The sequence below is a fragment of the Platalea leucorodia genome (genome assembly GCF_965183815.1).
Source record: "Platalea leucorodia genome assembly, chromosome: 14".
NCBI classification, from domain to species: domain Eukaryota; kingdom Metazoa; phylum Chordata; class Aves; order Pelecaniformes; family Threskiornithidae; genus Platalea; species Platalea leucorodia.
Window position 1 is genome coordinate 13,625,716 of NC_138836.1, and position 15,146 is coordinate 13,640,861.

The 15,146-nt window shown below is 53.5% G+C and overlaps 1 protein-coding gene across 4 annotated transcripts in view; it reads right to left on the reverse strand.

Moving 5' to 3' along the window:
• Positions 1-13,621, reverse strand: part of MAP2K4 (mitogen-activated protein kinase kinase 4) — a 102,585-nt gene extending 88,964 nt beyond the window's left edge. For all 4 annotated transcript variants that reach the window (XR_014229711.1, XM_082326499.1, XM_082326498.1 and 1 more), the window contains exon 1: positions 13,457-13,621. Coding sequence is in view for 3 of the 4 variants with exons in the window: in XM_082326499.1 (XP_082182625.1) it covers positions 13,457-13,556 (100 nt within the window). In the remaining variant the exon portion in view is untranslated. The remainder of the gene's footprint in view (positions 1-13,456) is intronic.
• Between the last annotated feature and the right edge of the window lie 1,525 nt (positions 13,622-15,146).

The window sequence follows — 15,146 nt, forward strand, 5'->3', positions numbered from 1 at the left end:
TGCAGAGGGCAGGCGGGTCTTCAGCACGGAAGGAGCCTGGGAGTCTGCCCGGCTAATCCCCACGGTCTCACGCTGGGTAACAGAAGACTGCTGCAAAAATATCAGCCAGTAGCCCCAACGCAGATCCAGCTATCTTCTTCCCTTGCCCTCATCCCCATTAACTCCTTCGCCCTCGGAACTCCCAGAAAAAGGAACTCATGCACCAGTTCTGCATACAAAATCAGACTGTCCCACACAAAACCACCAAAGGGTCCTCTTGGCTCTCGCAAGGTGTCAGAGCAACACAAGTAAAAGTCGTCCACCTTCACAGCCATCTGCGCACAGCCTACGGCCAGAGCCAATGCTGCTCGCTGTCTGCCTTAAGTCTCCCATCAGAGAAAATCGACATGCAATGCTTTGGTTTAAGATGCCACAATTTCTCCACTACAGCAGGACTCATAATTTTTTGCCGAGAAGGTGGGAGCTGTTTAATGCTACCCGCCTATCAGCGATGCTATGCTCGTCTCTGTCCGTGGCGGATCAAATGCTGCAGCAGCACAGCCGGGGTCTGCTCCTGCTGCTGCCGCCCTGGGGGGCACCCAGGGGAAGGGGGAAGCTGGAGGCATCAGCCTGGTCCTGCTGCCCACATTTCTGCCCCATGCAAGGCCATCAGCAAACCCAAGAGACAAAGTGAACACCCAAGTCACCGCAAATAACCTCCCATCAGCGGGAACAGAGCATCCGTTTCCTGGAAAGGGTGGCAGAGGCTGGTTCCTCGCCCAGCCCAAGGCACGCCAGGCAGGAATACCACCGCGCTCTGAAACACCTCCAAGAAGCAGGCATTACGGAGGGAGTAGCAGCATGCATGTTGAAGATGACAGATCAACAGCTACACAGTTGTCATGAAATCACCGCAGTCTGACAACCAAAAGAACATCTCCAGCTAACGACAGAAACGGTCCTCTGCAAAGCAAAGAGTCCAAACTGTTTTTAAAAAGGAGCTTGATGTGCTTATGTACGAGGTAGAAAGGGGTAACTACTGGAGACAAAACATTAAACTTGTGGCAGGAGTTCTTGGGCACCCACATTGCTGGTGTCTCTAAGGGGAGAGTGAAGGGCTGATCGTACCAGCTGGGCTGCGGCTGATCCTGGCAGAGCGCGCGTGCACGCACAGGGGGGAGGCCAAACAGGATCCTCTCATTGCGTTTCCATTCTGTGATTATTTTTCTTTTATTTTTAAAGAGATTTCCAAGGGTCTTTGTCTTTCTTTGAGTCCTAACATGGACCAGAGCATATCAAACTCACAGTCGTCTAAAACAACTGCCATACTTGGGACTGAGGGAACTTTTCTTCTAGCATATACTGGTTACCTTGTTCCTCCGAAGCACTGGGCAAAATAACTTCACAGGATCACATGTAAGTTCTGTTCACAATTACCATTTCTGCAGTATCCAAAGTACCGGGAATAGCCTCTTCCTCCAGCACGTCACAGTGGCAGCTTATGGACTTCAACTACGGGTAGAAATTTGGAAGAAACTATTGCTGTGAAACTGCTGTGAATGCGGAGAATGCCGTAACCCACGGCGAACGGGGACACTCGGCTTCGTCATCCCCTGGAGCTCTCTGGATGTAACACTGACAGAACAGTCGCTTGTTCTCCTGGCACATCAGTCAATGAGTCAAGCAGCAGCAGCTCCTGCCAGCTTGGACAAAGACAACCCAACCTTCACCTTCACCAGCCCGGCTGCCACGGAGCAACCAATATTCGTTGCTAAACCCACATCTCTTGAACATGATGCCCAAATGGATAGCAAGATTTTGACCCCAGTATTATTACATCTGCAGTTTGGTGCATCGCTCCACAGTGTGGACAATCAACCAGTTGAAGAACGTTGCCACAGAGCATTCATTGTGTTTGGTTTGGGTCTCAAAGATGCACCAGCACAGGATTACTGTGAGGGAGGACATGAATGCTGGGCAGTCAGAGCTTCACTGCCAAAGAAGTCAGAGTATTAATCAGATTTGAGAGGAAAACCCAACACAAACCTTCCCAGAAAGCTTCTATTTACTAAATGGAAATAGCACCGTGGACAAGCGGCTCCTGGACTCCGTCCCAGGTGCTGTGAGAGCAGCACAGTGCCCTGGCACGAGGCAGGGTGCAGCTCAGACCTTTGGCAGCTCAGCAATGAAGCAGGTTCCCTGCTGCCAGTTCAGTTACGGGCTCCTGTTCAAGTCAGTCGTGACTAAGACCCATCTATATTAAAGCAAATGACCAGCCCCAGAAACATTTCATGTCTTCGCTGAAATAAACCCTGCATTCACACATTCTTCATTTACAGTTTAGTTTTGTAGGGCAGGAAAAAAAGCAGCCGTACTGACAAATCAGACTTGGAATTTCCAGTTCAAGTCACAGAAGATCCCAAATCATGTCCCTGATGGGGAAACCAGGCGAGCCCTCCCACACGAGCGTACAGACACGCGCGGGCCAAAGACACCAGCTCCCACCACTCCTGTCTCAATCTTCGCCACTGCCACGCTTGCTGAGGTCCTTCTCCCATTTGCTCAGCTGCAGTCCTCGTTGGCAGGATCGGCAGGGGTGAGGCCACAGGAACAGGCCAGAGAGTAAATTCTTGTTCTCAGCCCCGAGGATGTCCAGCACTTATGCACGGTAGCAAAGCTTACCCTGTAGGAAGCATATTTGGCCACGACTCTGGCATAACCAGCTGGGCAGACAAGCTCCAGGATATTACTCCAACTCTTCTCAAAAAGAAATAAATTAATTAGAAACATATTTTAAAATAGATTTTGCATTTCCAGGAGAACATTGGCAAGTTTATTCAGATATTCAACAGCATCTGCCCCCAGTGCAGCAAAAACTCAACTGCCAAGCTGCTGCCTAAAGCAGCACGTCTCCAAACCTTTACATCCAACCCCTTCTTCTTCCAATAGAAGTCCGAGCTCATTCACAACTCCTTTGCATAAACTTGCTTACGTACTTATTCCATACAGTCACCCTTTCTAGTTTCAACAGCTGGGCTACATCAGATCAGAAAGGAGAAAGTTGACCTCTACTTCTCCCCAAATCAGCAAGGAAACCAGTTTCAAAAGCAGACATCCAAACACCCCAGTTTCCACATGCTGACTGTTCCTGCTACCCCAAGGCAAAAAATACCTGCAAGAAAGGACAAAACTCCCGTGTCCATCCGCGACTCTGGGCCGCCAGTCTTGACCAGCCCTACAAAGCAGTTCTGATCCTCCTCCTCCTTCCTACCCTCTGCCGATCCACGTTTGAGGGGGACAGGAGGAAAGAAGAGGACATCAAAGGTAGGGCGAGGTTTCCAGTGTTTGGCATGAGACCAGGTCCTGAACTGACACTGTTCAGGAGGGGAACTGGTCTTTACAGGAAAACTCAGACACGGTCCCATCACTCCCCAGAAGGGATTTCCAAATGCAATGCTTTTGTTTTAGTCCACAACCCCTCCCAGGTCAAAGCAACACGGCCGTGTGTTTGTAAAGGAAACTGTTTTATCTCTGTCCACAAACCTCTTCAAAGTACAAACACTTTGCTCTCTGGTCCAAAAGCAAAGCGATGGCTAATTCAGTTCAGAGAACTGCTTCCAGTGAGTTAGGTCCAAAGCAAACCATAAAACCCTTTTGGTCCAAAGAAAAAAATAAGCCTAGACAAAAACTGATAAAGGAATCAACTCCCTTTCGACTCAGCTCTGTCTGCTCCCAGCAGCTGTCCTCCTTACACCACAGGGCATCTCCTGAAGCACCTCAGAAAGATCAGATAAATTATTCAAAACACAGACTAATTCCTGGCGCTTGGACTCTTTGTTCCCTCCAGGATCAGTGCGAGCCGTCTGCTTCCTGGAGGGCTCGCTCTGCCTCCAGTAAAGGGCAAACACAAAGGCTTCGATTTGCAGAAGCGGAAATCAATTTAGCAGCTAATAAATACGCAATTTGTGCAATATCCATACTCTCCATCTCCCTCGATGCTCATACAAAAGTTAATGGGCCGTACCCTGCTAAGCACAAAGTTATTGCACACGTTCACGTGAACGGCAGCTTAGCTCATTTGAGAGCAGAACTGGGAGGGAGACGGGGAGCAGATGCTTGGCAACACCATGTTGTATTTCCTCACAAACAGCAATAGCAGAGATCCCGCCATGGAGGGCTACAGCCTGAGGAGTCAAGGTCACACGTTTTGGAAGATGCTCTGCAGCATCACATGACGGTCCTGACGCAAATCCAGGCCAACGATACCTCACACGCCCCGCGCGGGGTCCGTGCGGGCGCGGAGCAGGCACCCCACCGGCGGTGCAGAGCGCTCCGCAAGGACCTTTGCTTACCGGTAGCCTGGTCTCCTCAAAAATTCACAGACTCTGCGCATGGGGACCTAAATAAACCTATGAAATCTGATAAAAGTCATGCTTGCACCTTTCCACCTAACGATGGGGAGGCACAAACACGCTACAGATGCACAAACTACAGAACTTACTTTGAAGCAATGACCAGCTAAGTAGACCGAGAAATGCACATCACGGGTATTGCCGTGGCCGAAGCATGCTCAAACACTGAGGCAGAGCACGTTTTCAATTCTCTCTTCCCCCCTTACTGTCATTTCCAAATGTATTTGGCTGCCAAAGTTCATCAGTCTTCTTTTAAATCCTTTGGTTTAAAATGAACCCCTCCCATCCTCTGGGTGCTCTGCGTTTACCATGCTAAATCACATGAATTAGTTCAAGGTGCCCCACTGCAAGTCTCCCTGCAGTCTATCCTTTCCTTCAACTTCAAGAAGTGTCTCGGAAAAAAAGACCGCTCCAGTCCGGCACAGTTACTAAGAGGTAAAAACACTGGAATTAAAGGCAGGCAGGAAGCTAATTAGTTCCAATATGGTGCTCTTCTAACTCATAAGTTATTGTACACCAGAGCGCTGATTTCTTACACTTGCGGCTTGCCAGTGCAACGCAACCGTGGAAATTTGCTTGATCCCTGACAAGCAAAAACACACACACAAAAAAGAAAAAAAAAAAAACAAAACCCACAAACAGAAAAATAGGAGCCAGATTAACTAATCGAGCCCACCGCCCACACCAACGAGGCACCCAGGAAAGACAGCAGCTGGGGAGGCCACACGAATTATTTTGGCGGCGGGGCAGCCTGGCGGCAGAGAGGCTCCGCGGTGAGTCAGAAGCATCAGGCTGTCCCGCGGCCGCACACCTCTGCCCTGCCAGCCACGCCAGCTATGAGGGCTGTCTGCCTCAGACGCTGACACAGTGTCAGCGCCCGACTTCGGCTTGCGAGGGGACTCGCTTCCAGATGCAAGCAACTGACTTAGGCTTAGATTAGTGGGCAGGGGATTTAGGGTGAACATATGCCCAGCGTGCCATACAGGCACGGTTTGATAAGCGACGGAGCCAAGCCACCGTGCTCCCGCCTGCCCCTGGGAAGGGGGGTTTCCACCCTCCCGCCACCCCAGCAGCATCGTCCTACTCCCTCGGTGGCACCGCGGCTCGGGGAGCTCTGCCCCCTCGGAGGGGGGCTCCTGCCACAGGGCCAGGGCACCCACACGGCCTCCGCAAGGGAGGTGCCTACAAGGTGAACAGATAGAGGGGCTGTATAGGTTAAAGGTATATCCATACCAGCACTCACAGTCAACACAAAACTCGTGAACACCCCTTCGAGAGGCTGCCACACATCGTGCCACCTGCAGCGGCGGTTCTCCAAGCATCTCACATACAGTTTATACAAGTCCACTTAGCAAACCTCAGCAAGAGATTTGTAAGAGATAAATTGTCCCACAACTCAGCAATGGTATAAGGAGGTGGGGCGGGGATATAAAACAGGGTGCAGTCACAGCAAAAATTACTTTGTCGTGTTCAGACAACCAGAGGAACCCTGAGTTAAAACCAAAGAGGGCTTCATGGCTGCGCAGATCCTTCCTGCGGCCTCGCCCCAGCAGAACGAGATGAAACGCACCCTCCTTGCAATTCCACGCTTTACGGACAATGACTTAACCCCTAGGCACCTTCAGAATAACTTAGAGCGCTTTCTTTCTCGTTGATTTTGATAATTAAATATTTTTATATTTTAACAGCCACCCTGAACATCTAAGCCAGTCGCCTATGGAGAGGGGTGAGCCTCACTGCTTTTGTTTCAGATACCCTCCGAACAGAAGTGCCATCATCACCAAAGTGTGGCACGTGTATACGGAGGGACATCTAACACCCATTAGCTATTCCACTGCCAGAGCCTAGCAGAGACAGCGCATTCAAGTTACCTACGAGCTGAACTGAAGAAACACAGGTGAAGCGTCTCTCACTAGGGATTTACCATGCGTTAACTACTGCACGTTAATTAATCCAGCTATAGCAACACACCTTTTTAAAAGGAAGAAATTTTTCAGTGCTCCACAGGCATTGCACTATCATTTACCCACCGCTCACACGTTTCTTCTGAAATCAAACAAGTCTGCAACATAAAAAGAAATCGGAGGATCTAGAAGACAAACAAAAGCCCTTCGCGGGGAACGCCAGCAGACTGGAATAATGCTGTGCAGGATTCGCGTTACTGAAGACATCGGCCAAGTGAGCAACACAGTGACTGCACAGGGAGACTGCTGGAGGGCTCCTCTGCCAGCAACCAATACCCAGGAACAGACCAAACTGATATAAGAAAAAACAGAACAGCTTGAAAATGCAATAACTACTGGGCCAGTTGACTTAAAGACACAGATTCTCCTGAACTGGTGTCTTTACAGGGACTGGGTTTCTCATTGTAGAAGAGATGGTAGAGCCCAACCATAAATGACCAGGACCAACACAGGAATTCCCAAAAGGTTTGTTCATCCCTCCAAAGGAGGGGGCCAGACCGTACAATAATAATAATAATAATAATAATAATAATAATAATAATAATAATAATAATCATAATCATCCACCCTGACCCGAATATCCACAGCAGAGTCCGCACCCCAACGCGACAATCCCTGAACCATGATGAAACGGTTCAACTGCCAAAATCAGCCAGGTTTCCCTCACCCTTCCCACCCCCCGAGCGGGACGCTGTTCTCAGGACGCAGCAGAAGGGCAACAAGAACATACACATCTAAGGAGGCATTTATAGCTTTAGTGAATACAGTGCAGTCCATTTTAAATAAGGTACGTGAGACCTGGGAACATAACCAGCTCCTTTTGGAAGCGGGTCCAGATCAGTGCACTCCAGCCTTTGAGAGGATGCCAGAAGCATCGCATCCATTCAGAGATTTTTGTACCTTCTTTATAAGCGTCACTTCAGTGAAATTTGGGCGGACATCTGCTGCCGGTTCCGGCCCCGCAGGGCAGAGCACTACACCAACGCCCCGTGCCACTTCTTTCTCTCCTGCAGTTTTTCCTTCCAGCCTCCCCAGGCTACAGCAGCTATTCCTCCCCTTGGGAAGCAGACCTCCATTTTTCTTTCAACTCACATAACATTTTGTCAAACCTAAATCCAACAGAAGACATCTGACTTCAAAGGCAGCAATCACGTCCCAGCTGTACAATGCTAACAAGGTGTTCGCGTGTGTTTGATACACGCAGAGCATGACGTGGTTACACGAGACTCCTGTAAGTAATGTTTCATTGCGTACACATCGGGACTATGAATAAATTTAATTTGGGGCACTCCTCAACAAAATCAAGTCTGGAAAGTACACATTTTCTTCTTTTTTTTTTTTTTTTGCTTCCTCACAAAACTCATCTTCCTCTCGCTAGATGGCCCTCGTTTTGACAGGCAACAGCATGATTTCCACCCCTGTCAGCTCCATCAAATCAGTCTAAAATAACTGAAAAAGCCTCCCAGCATCTGATGAGACTAACTAGTATTTCTGGGCTGCACCTTTACAAGGAAAACAGACATATTAAGAATGTCAGTTGATTACAAGTAAGCCAAAATGGAAACCTGAAACGAAAAAAACATATGTTTACACATAAAAACAGTCCTACACACGCAGGTGTATGCTAAGACTCAAACACAAAGCAGATATGGTCAGCCATATCCTGGCAGAGATACCGTACAGGAATAAACTGGTAGGCACAAACGAACTAAAATACATTGGTTTGCTCACCGCGCAACTATCTTTACCTTCCATCATAAACGCAAATGTGTCCAAGTGGACGTACACCCATCAATCTGACAAAGCTGCCAGTGTCAGCTTGCACCAGCGGCGTACGTTAACACACACCGGTTGTGTAATTCCACTGTGGGCAAGAGTAAGTGCAGTCACCTTCTGATTTTATTCAATCAGTTCCCACCTGCTAAAGACCCAACTCACTTTGTCTACATTAGAATAAGAACAGGTAATTAACACACAGGGACAGATAACGCTTATTTTACCACCTACTGAGGACAAGGATTAATTCTCCCCTCCAGTCCCCTCTCTTCTTATCTTGCTCTTTTCTGTCTTCCTTGTTTCGTTATCCACATCATATGTTTCATTTTACCTGGCCATTCACATGCTGCTTCATACCTAATCTGCTGCTCGCGTGCTGCTCCCTTTGCTTCACAACCCCTCCACCTCTCCACTGTTGTCTTCTTCCCCTCTTTGAGGTTCCCTAAGCAAACTGCCGTGTTCACTGGCGCTTCTCTTACTTTCCCCATGCTTTATGCCCCTCAGCTCAGAGAGGTTCAGTCCACCATCCAGCCCTCTGACAGCGCCCACATTGCGCCCCAGCAGATCCAACATCTCAACATCAAGGCATCAACATCTCACTCCTCTCCTGCCGGGCCTGGGTCCAGGCGCGCCTTCAGCAGCAGGGAGAAGAGCTGCTCCAGTCACTGCTTACACTCACAAAGGCAGCAACACAAAGAGGTGGGGGACACAGGAGTCATGGCCTCTCTTACCAAATTCCCATACTGAGGATTGTACCAGTCACAGCGATGCCCACAAATGGTTTCAAGTAATATTCCACTTTTGACAGCACTGTCTGAAGTAACTACGATTACCCCAAAGACACAGCACAGATTACACATTGGCACCAAATGCAGCTGACCACAGTGACTGACAAAGTCCATCACAGTGCTCACCAATTCTGTCATCTGCCAAACATGAACGATTCTTGACCTCTCAAAAAGCCTCCCAGAACCTCTTTTCCACCAGGCAGAGAAAGGTACGGGGCAGAGCTTCCTCCTACGTAGGCAGAAACCCACCTCCCAACTCCGATACATCACTGATGTCCTGAACGGCATCCCAGGGCGAGAGCGGGACTCTAGTTAGTCTCTTGATGCACTCAGACAGACACCCCTCAGCCACCTCCCTGCCCAGGTTCCTCACCTCATACGCACAGGGGACTCTCTAACCAGACACAGACCTTCTCTAACGTTTGCCAAAAGCAGGCAGGTTATGGCTGGAGGGGGGTAGAGAGAGCAAAGGCCTCAATGGGGGAGCAGACAGGACCACACATGTGAAGGGAACAGAGAATCCCAAATTCCAGCTGAACGGGTCAGGAATTCCCACCCAACACATCTGAACCATCATGTACGCTCTGAAAAGACATATACAGCACGTATGCTTTGCTTTTGAAAGACACCAGAGCACACCAAGCAGCAAGTACTTTGAGAAGTCCCAGTTGCCTCCAGTCTTCCTGCACACCGACCGCAGGAGCTGAATCCGTAACAGCCAGTTATAAGCGGTTCCAGCTCCTGCTTGGCACTGGAGGTAGGACGAGTGACTCCACAGGTTGCAATTAGAATCAAAATTGTTCCTGTGCCTTGGAATTAATTACATTTCTAGACTTCACACCACCATTCTCCAAATGATAATTTTCTACATAATGTCAGCAGTAAAGACTATTACTAATTTTGGCAATGAGAGAAAGGCAAAATTGCTCCAGTTACAGTTTGGGTGTTGTTTTTCCTTAAATCACTGTCAAAGTTGGATATCCTACTTCCCACAGAATCTCTGTTTTCTCCAAAAAACATCCAGGACACTAAATACGCAGGACTGCTCCTGGACTTTTAACATTACACGTAACTAAGGACAACGATTATTCACACCAGCGGTCACCAGCATCCAGACAGACTTCAGTTTGCACGCAACAAACAAAAATCACCATTTCAAAAATTACGAAATAGGATCTATTTTCAAGACTGAGAATTCCAGCTCTCCTTTGTCTCTGAGCTGTCAACGACGCCTTGAACACGGCACCATCAACCGTGCTGGCCACAGGGACCCTTTGGGAAGACACGAAGCTCCCAGGTTCAGGGGTATGAACAGCTGACGCAACTAGCCAGGAGACCACACGAGCATGAAGCTGCAACATGCAAAACACTAAGGGTAAGAAGACCTCAAGCAACCCCTTGCTTGATCGCAAGGCTTGAGGGCCATGGCTGCACAGTAAGCCCAGCGTGAGGACAGCTACGTGTCCCTTCATCTCAGTATTGTCACCTGGAGAAGCTTTAGCCTGTGCGCATCCAACACTGTAGGATATCAGATTAGAAACAAAACAGGGTGGCCTGTAGAGACCTTCTGAATCTGCTGCCCTTGCTCCAGACATTAACATGGTGGGCCTCAATTTCCATGAAGACTTCTCCCCTGCACCACAACCTGCCTTGTCCTTACCCCCAGCCCCTGCCAAACTCCCCAACAGTAGATACCCCTTGCAAAACCACCAGCCCTCGTCCCGACACAGAAACCCCCCGCGAGAGGCTCTAACCTCCGGCCAGCTTGCCCAAGCACGCGTCCTCTGGGCACAGTCTCCAAAAGCGACGGACCGCTGTCCGGAGGAGCACTGCCACAGCCCCTGGCACGGGCTGAAGCCACGGGAGCCGTCCCACCCTCTCCTGCTCCCACCACCTCCCTCGCAGCAGCAGTCGCACAAGCTGGGTCAGAGAGTGTTTCTGGCTGAAAATTAACTGAGCAAAACTTTTTTTTTTTTAAACTATAATTACTTGTTTCCAGCTTAATGACTTCCCTGCTCCACCTCACCATACCATTTAAACCAATTAAATCAACACTGATGCAGTCCTACCTACTTTTCTCCCCGCCCATCAACGCATTCCCGCACCTCCCTCGCGCCAGCGCTCGCCTGACCCCGCCACAAGCAAACGCTGGGCATCAGAACTGCGGAAAACTCGTCCCTTTTGGGTGGGTTTGCTTTGCGACAGCTCGGCTTGCCTCGGCGTCAGCGGGGAGCCCGCGCCAGGAGACGTGTGCCTGGGGCAAGGCCCTGGTGCACCTCCAGGAGCAGCCGGGCCTGCCCCACCAGACCGGAGGCCACCTGCGGACACGTCCAGCCCTTTCCCACCCCACCCACGGACTCCCGCGGCTTTGCGCAGCGGTCGCGCGGAACCAGAGGGTTGCTGTCCTCCTGGCACGGAGCTTCTTGCTGGTTCCAGCAACCTGCCCTCACCTCCAGGGCCGCAGCACCCTGCTCCTCCATGGCCCACCCAGGATCCTACACTCAGCTCCTCCCAGAGCACCTGAGCGCTCAGCTGGTACCTTTAAAAAAAAAAAAAAGGAAAAACCTAACACCAGCTTTCACCACAAGCACTTGCACATCATCAAACTGGCCTTGTCACCCCAAATTCATATTTAAATAGCCACTTCCAACCAAATACAAAAGAAACAACTGCCCTTCCTCCACCTGGAGAAAGGAGGCCGATGCTACATCATCACAAACCTACAGGGCATCCCAGGCTCTCCAGTCAGGGTGCAAAACCAACTCTCAGCCCTGAAAATACACAGGATTCAGAGGAACGATTCATAAATGTGAAAAACAGGGGTCGGGTGGAAAAACAAGGGGCAACACGGAGAGTTGTAACCGCACCGCAACGAGGCTACTTGTTGTTTTATCACAACCGCTTTGGCATATCACCGTCAAGTTTTTAATCCACGCACTTAATTGACAAGGTTTGGGATTCTGGTGTCCGAAAGATGTTGTAAGCATGGATAATACCACCCTCCCAGGGCCCCACAGGTGCCCGCTCCTTCATCTAGCAAGCACAAGAGCTTCACACAGGGGAAGCTGCAAACAGCAAAAATTCACCTTTTTATTCTAAGTATATCAAACTCTTTAATTTATAGCATCAGTTCTCTGCCCGAATAGGTCCCCGTCAGTCTCAGTGCACTCTGTCCTAGCAGAACAGAACACAGACTACAGCAAACAACTGCGACAAACATTATTTGCTGAGCGCCTGCACCTCTCTCACAGGGAGTGCGACCTTTCCTGCTTCTATGAAAAAATAAAGAAAAAGTTCCCAAAACGGGGCAAACAGCTTCTTTAGCATTACCATCCCTGTATTAAATAACAAAAAGTAAACAAACCAGCACTGCATCACCTCAGTCTAAAATGTTGTTCAAGCAGAAAGTATTTTTCAGTCGTCTAACTTTAAAGGCAAAACTCAAAAGATGTTTGCTGCGGCTTTTCTGAAAAATAAACATCCACCGTTTTTGCAAGAGCACTCAACCATCAACAAGTGCAGGCGGGAACCCTGGCAACATGACCCTACTGTAACACCGCAGATTTCCAGCAGAATAAAGCAAAACTGAACCAGAAGTTCACGGAGGAACTGGGTTGATGCGTATTTACCAAGGCAGATGTTTAAGCCCCCGGGCACGGAGGGGCAAGGCGCAGGGAGGCCGGCCCAGCTGGGGTGCAGCGGGCCGGGCCGGGCCAGGGCAGAGCCGCCCCGCCGCCGGCCGAGGCGCTCCGATGCAGCTCAGACCCAGCCTCCCGGGCAGCACGGCGCGGCTCCGGGCGTCACTCGGGCCGGGACCCCGGGACGCCGCTGCCCGCGGCCTGCGCGGGTCACCCCGCAGAGGCCGCCAAATCGTCCCCGGCTGGAAGAAGCCGGAGCCGCGTCCAGCCCGGCCTTTGTCCCGCCCCGCGGCTCCCCGCTGCCGCCCGGGGCAGCGCGGCCCCCGCCGAGGGCAGGGCCCCGGCGCAGGCTCCGCGCCGCCCGGCAGCCCCGGGCGCGGGGCCGCCCTTCCTCCCGGGGAGCCGGGCGGGCGCGGCCGGGCCGCCGAGCGGGGCCGGGCGCGGCGGGCGGCGGCAGCCGCAGGGAGCGAAGGGCAGGGCCCGGAGCGGGGCCCGCCGGGGCCCGGCCGAGCCCCCCCGCCGGCGCCCCAGCGCCCCGGGGCCGCGCCGAGGGGCCGCGCCGCGGGCTTCCCGCGGGCAGCGCCGCTGCGGACGGCGGGCACGGCCGCGCCCCGGCCCCGGCGGGGTCCCGAGAGCCGCGGCCCGCCCGGGCCGGGGCCCAGCGCGGGGGGCACGGGGCGGCCGGCGCCGCCAGCCCCCCCCCGCCCGCCCCGCTCGGGGGTTCGCCCTCGGGAGCGGCCGCCCGGCGGCGCCGCGCTCGGCCCGGGCAGGACGAGCCCCGCGGCGGGCACCGCGCTCCGGGGGCCCGGCCCGGCCCGCCGCGGCCTAGAGCGGGGCGCGCCGCCCGGCCCGGAAGCGGCGGCGGCGGCCGGGCCGCGGCCTAGCGCGGGGCTGCTTACCCTGCATGCTGCTGGCGGCGGCGTGCGCCTGCGGGCCGCCCGGGCCCGGCCCGCTCCCGCCGCCGGCGCCGGAGCCGCTGCTGGGGCTGGGAGTCGCCATTGTGTGCGCGGAGAGGGAGCAGCGCGGCGGCTGCAATGCAGCAGGGACCCTCCCAGGCAGGACACCTAGAGCCCCGCCGCCGTATAGCAGCCGCCGCCGCCGCAGCCGCCCCGTCCGCCCCCGGGCTGGGGCCGCCGCTTAACCCCTCCCAGGCGGGGCGCCCGCAGCCCCGGCGCCCTGCGGCAGCCGCTGCGGCGGGGCGGGAGCGGGCGCTGCCTCCCGCGGGGAGGGGGAAGCCCCCGCCGCCCCCCGGGGCCGGGCTCCCCGCCGGGCCCCTGCCCGCGCCGCCGCGCTCCCTGCCCCGCGCCGCGTCCCCGGTGCCTCCGCCCGGCCCCAGCCCGGTGCCCGCAGCCCCGCTCGGCTCCCGCCTCCGCAGGCCGGAGGGGCTTCGCCCCCTCCCGTCGCCCCGGGCCCCCCGGGCCCCGCCGCGGCGCCGTGCCCCGCGCGGGTGGCCCGGCAGCCCCTGCCCGGGGGTGCCCAACAGCCTCCTCAACTCTGTCTCCCACCTTCGCGCCCGGGGCGGCCCCTCGAGGCCCGGCCGCTGCTCCCAGCGCTTTCCTCGGATTTCTCATCTTCACCCGTGACTTTTCGCCCCACACAAGCAGCTACTTGCAAACTTCTCGTGTCTCCCTGAGACCTCTTCCCTGGCCCCCACGGGGCGTAACTTCCCCTGTGTTCCCCGTGATACCCAGGGCATCATCCCCTTTCTGCCACCCCCCGTCTCCTCCACATTTTCTTTCCACCCTGAGCTACTGCTGTTCATTCCAGCACATCGTTTCCGATCCTACCCCTAACTCCACCAAACTTACACCCTTAGTCGTAGGGACTGCACGTGCCAGGAATCAGAGCAGTGAAATGGGTGCCCCAGAGACGTGGGCTCTCTCTGCAGCCCGCTGCACGACTTGGGCAAGTCCCTTCACCCACAAGAGCCCTCGTTTCCTCATCTACGTAACAGCAGCAGTACTGACCTCCTTTACGCATTGAGATCTGCTGCTGAAAGAGCTGGGCACCTGGCTGCTAGACAGCGGCATGCGGACTCTTTCCCTGCTCCTTCGTTCCCCAGGCATCTCCGTGCTTCTCATGAAGGTGGTGATAGAGCAAACACCTCAAGTGCTGACCATGTTCTGGATGTGCCTCCAGAAGCTCTCAACCATTGTCCTGTGTGCAAATGCAATGGGGGAAAGAGGTTGGGGCAGGAGCTGCGTCCCCTTCTGGCCTTCATTTTTTCTTCTTTCTTCCCCAGCTCAGCTCATCTTTATTTATCTCACCTCGTGTTAAGGCCAAGATTTTTCTTTCCTCTTGTGCTTTGAGCTTGGGAAAGCATCTTCTCCCATCCTAAAGTCTTCTGGTTTCCCTGCTCAGCTGCAGGTGGGGTCAGGGAGATAGGCTGAGACCCAAGACGTAGTCCCTGGGGCACAGGAGCCCAGCCTCCTGCCCGAACGCTGCTCTCCAGTGAACATCTCGCGCTCTGCAGAGCTCGCCTCTGTCAGGAGGTGGGAGAAGGGGGCAGAGCTGGTCCTCACCATCTCCCTCTTTCTGCTCGATCCTCCCAACTCCTGCTAGTCCAACAAAGTCATCTTCCTCCCTGTC